Source organism: Coptis chinensis, chromosome 6, assembly GCF_015680905.1.
Source record: "Coptis chinensis isolate HL-2020 chromosome 6, ASM1568090v1, whole genome shotgun sequence".
In the NCBI taxonomy this organism is placed as follows: Eukaryota; Viridiplantae; Streptophyta; class Magnoliopsida; order Ranunculales; family Ranunculaceae; genus Coptis; species Coptis chinensis.
The window spans coordinates 46,283,714-46,288,439 of NC_141461.1; the positions used below are offsets into that span (position 1 = coordinate 46,283,714).

General features: G+C 39.2%; 1 protein-coding gene across 1 annotated transcript; it reads left to right on the forward strand.

Annotated features, from left to right (window-relative positions):
* The first annotated feature begins 1,274 nt into the window (after positions 1-1,274).
* On the forward strand, positions 1,275-2,009 carry LOC147493252 (uncharacterized). Its single transcript, XM_086567794.1, has one exon. It carries the CDS (start codon positions 1,275-1,277, stop codon positions 2,007-2,009), a length of 735 nt encoding a protein of 244 aa, XP_086423920.1.
* The last annotated feature ends 2,717 nt before the right edge of the window (positions 2,010-4,726 follow it).

Consider the following 4,726-nt stretch of genomic DNA (forward strand, 5'->3'; position numbering starts at 1 on the left):
ATAGAATTGGAAGAGAACATTCCGCTTTCCGTGGGCATGACATTCCCCAAATAGGATTTTTTTCATGCTCCACATGAAGAACTACGCGATTCAAAATAACTTTGAACTGCTGAAGGTGAAAAAGGATTGGGAGAGGATCCAATATGGATGCAAAGGTTCTGATTTGAGTAGCCTTGGGTCAGATTGTCCATTTCATATATACTACAACACGACTAAAAGATGTTATGATTGGACTATTAAGACACTATTTGACGGTCACAAATGCGGTCGCAATATGGCGGGAGTGTATAATCGCGAGGCGAATAGTGACTATGTCGCCATGATTTATAGAGGGATGTTGCAGGACAACAAAACTATAAATGCAAGCAAGGTGAAGGCCATTGTTAAAAACTGGAAACACGTTAAAGTATCGTACAAAGTTACGTGGAGGGGAAAGGAAAAGGTGCTGGCACAGCTGAACCGAATAACCCAATAACATTTAGTTCTACCACAACAATTTAATTGTGTGAGCCAATATAATGATTACAAGTACGTGCATATACTCTTTTATGGTATCCTAAATAAATAATATTGTATAAGACAAGGTGATATATGTGACATACATTATATATGTAGGTAATACCCATACGTGCATATAATCTCCTGGGGCATCCTAAATGCCTTATGAAAGATAAGACAAGGTGATATATGTATACGACATTATAATGAGTACCCATATATATATATATACTTTCTTGTCCCCAACTAAACAGTGCAATATGGATGTGCAGACCCATGGGAGTTATGGGCAGTCATACCAGCTACTATCAAGTTATTCCAACGAGCTGAAGAAACTTGATCCAAGTTCTTACACTGAGATAAAAAGTGAAGGACATACTAATCGGTTCAAGTCCTACTTTTGGGCTTACGAGATTACAATTAGGAGCTTCTGTAACACATGCAGACCTCTGATAAAGCTTGACGGCACATAGCTGAAGGGTAGATCAAGTGGGTGCCTTCTATCTGCCATTGCATTAGACGTAGAAAGTCATGTATTTCCCGTTGCCTTCAGTGTTGTTAGTGCAGAGGACAATGAAAATTGGGAGTGGTTTCTCCATTGTCTTGGGGACCATGTCATCGGTTATGACCGACCACTTATCTTCATGATTGATAGGCACTAGTGTCTGATCTCCAAGGTCCCCATAATGTTTCCGAGAGCAAGACATGTGTTACGCATGAATCACGCGTGCAAGAACATGTAAAGAGCACCACAACATGTGTTTGAGAAGGTGAAAATGGCAGCTTTTTCCCTTCAGCGATGGCATTTCAAGGCAGTGATGAGAGATATCCTGAAAATTAGTCCCACAATGCACACTTTGTTATCTGATATTCCGGTAGAGAAGTGGGCTTGTTCAGCCTCAGATGTGAAGAGGTACGGTATCATTTACACCAACCACGTCGAGAGTTGGAACAAAATGATTAAGGAAGCGCGGTCATGGCCCGTACAAGCTATGGTGGAGGAAATCAGGCAAACTTTGATTGTACATTTCTGCAAGTACAAAGATATTGCAAGTGAGTGGGCTCTGAGGGGTCAACTGCTAGTACCTTTTACAGCTGAAACATTAACGTATAACATGAAAAAGTTGAAGGAAATGTACGAGCTGTGGTCTTCAAGGACATGTTTTATGATTATGACCAAGGAGGGGGGCAGCCACTCTGTGAATCTGGAGAGTGGGGATTGTACATGTATGTGGTTCCAACACTTGGGTATACCGTGTCCCCACGCATGCTTGGCCATTAGCGTTGCTGGCCTGCACCACATTTCATATGTTGATGAGTACTACACAACAAAGAACTGGTTATGTACATATCCGGAGGTTTGGATTGGTATTCCCAGCAAGGAACAGTGGGAAATAAATGAAGAGGATGACCACATTCTTCCTCCTAAATTGAGGCGCAAACCAGGTTGTCCCCCGATAGAGAGAATCAGGATCCCACCACCACGAAAGGGTCCAAAACAGAGGAGGTGATGCATGCTATGCAACCAATATGGCCACAATAGAAACACTTGCAAGTACTTTGTTGATGATAGGGGGCTAGTAAACGTCCTGTGAACCAGGAGACTGTCAACAAACGGTTTAATATATGAGTTTCGAATAGCGCAGACTATATTTTAGGTTTCACTATTTCTGTTGTCACGCAAAAAATCACCCAAAATTGAACTGCATCATTGTATTTGTTTTGACTATGGCTACAACATAATCTAGAAACATATTTTGAAGGCATAATCACATAGCGAAAAATGATATCCAGACAGCAGCGTTATGTTGTCTTACACCTATGTGTTGGTGTCGCCTTATGCACATTTTTAATTACTGTGATTGTACATGTTTACTAAAACTTTTACTAAAAGTTACAAGTTGGGAATTCAACGAGTTGACCACCACCTCCTTCTGACGTTACTTGCAATTGGCAACACCTAATTTATTGAATTTTGGGGTGAGTTTTGAGTAGTCACTCTTTGCTTTTGAAAACAGTTTCCCTAACCCTAAATCCCCAAGGGATCTGAATCCCCAATTGGATGCAATGCCGCATTCTTCCTCTTAATCCCTGACAAACCAAAACTAATCATGAATTATGATAGAAGGTTGGTTGGTTGAGGAAGTTCTAGACCCCAAACTGGAGCAAATTAAAGTGTGGTTATTTTTGTGCTGGGTTTGTCCATCAAGAAGGACTAACTGCAGTACAAGATAAAAACGGAGTGCTCTTCGGTTTAGGGAAGTGGAAGTGCTGAACAATTTTAGAGGAGAACAAATTGATGAAGAGGAAACATTCATTGGTTCAGACTAACTGCAAATGTTTGGGTTTTCAGACAAAGTTGCAATCTTTAGTGTTGTTTGTCCTATGTGGTGTACTGGTTGTGCTTGTAATGCAAGTGTAACTCCAAGTTAGCTACCTTATCCATATTTGTTTTACTATCTTATGTTGGGATGTGGGATGATAAAGTTGAATCGTGCTCTTGAAGATTCAGACCAGTCTTTCGTGGTAAGTTTTGGTGGTGTCATTCAGAATCTTGCATGACACACCATACAATAACAAGATATATATGATACTGTCTTTCTCTACTCCATTAGAAGTTTCTCTCATAGTTTGAAGCAGAAATTTAGGTTTGATAACACAACGAAAATGTCAAGTACTTTCGGGTCATCTCTTCCACCAAATCGGTGTGTGCAAACTTTAGAATAAATATTGTTGTCCATCACTAAGTTAAAGAAGGAAATGAGTATGGAAGGTAGGATGGAGTTAGATATTCTCTATGGCAAGCTGGATATATTTGTCTGTGAATACGATATGATGCTGAAAAGAACAGAGGCGACGGCAGAGTTGGCCCTTGCACATAAGCGCCAAAGAATGAGGCGGGTGGTTTTGCACTTTCATAAGCGAAAGCGCAAATTAAAACAGCTAAAAAATATTATACTAGATTCATCAGACGGTATTTCATCAGATAGTTCGTCTTGAAAATGTGTAACATGGCAGCCTCTTCGGTGCCATTAGGAAGAAAAGAATTCAACTTAGTTGTGGGGTTCTGTTGCTTGTTTGTTTAATGTTGGGATATTTGTAGATATAATGGTTATTGTCGTTATCATCTTACTAGTTTATGCAAGTGTTAATGTTTTGGGTCCGTAATGTTTTTCCCTAATGTTTTCCATAATGTAAATGAGTGCTTCGGAATTTATGCATGTGTTTAGGGTTGAATGTAGTGGAATAATCTTTAATTTCTATGTAGGAGTTCATTTCATTCATCAACAAGCAATAGGCGTTGAATATGTTACTATTGTAGTCCAATATAGTGAAACAGGGAATCTCACCACTCCATAGCATGCATTGCAATCTAGTGACACTTTAGAATGTCTGACTACTTCCATAAGATGTTGTAAGGAAACTATCCATTATAAATAAGGGACGCCACAGTATAGAAACGAAATGAAAACCCACAGAAGCAAGACCGGAGACACGCTATGAAGAGACGGTAAGTGATTCCCATTCTGCCCAAGTTTTCCTTCAATCAAATGAGGGTTCTCTGTGGAGCAATTGGTAGCGGCATCTCCCTGTCGGACATAATCATAAGAATATGTTGTGTGCCTAGTGTTGGGATTTCTTTGTCATATATCATCTCCCTAGTACCTAAATTGAACTGCATGATGTTCCTATCACTATTAAAAACAGCAATGTCTCTGGAAATTAAGTGAACAAAGTTTGGAGAGGGTATAATACTGCATAAATGATGGCTGCGAAAGTTATGATATTTTCAAGCCCATTACTTGTTGTCAAGTAACCAAGATATGCTATTCAAGGCATACTCGGCTAGAAACAAATGTTTATTGGGTCTGATGTTTATTCGCAAGACGTGCCCATTTATGGCATAGTTTCTCGGGCTTGTGATGAAATGATAGTGGAGCAAGAGTAAGAATGTTTCGAATCATTTATGTTGGAAGGTACTTATTGTTCTTGTGCTCTCTTTCCAAAGAAGAGGCTTCCATTGTAGAGTTATTGGTTGAAGGATGTCTTGTCATAAGTTCATAGTCCATGTCTTTTGTTTATAATATGTATGATAGATCATGATATATGTAACTACTTTAAAATGTTGTTGATGTCTGAAAGGGATAATAAGTTGTCTTAAACAAGATAATTATAAAAGTCTAGGCAAAGTAGAAGTAACTGATGACAGTCTAGTATAATGGAATTA

Coding starts and splice junctions, on each gene's coding strand:
- LOC147493252 (XM_086567794.1), top strand. CDS start 1,275: ATGGCAGCTTTTTCCCTTCAGCGATGGCATTTCAAGGCAGTGATGAGA.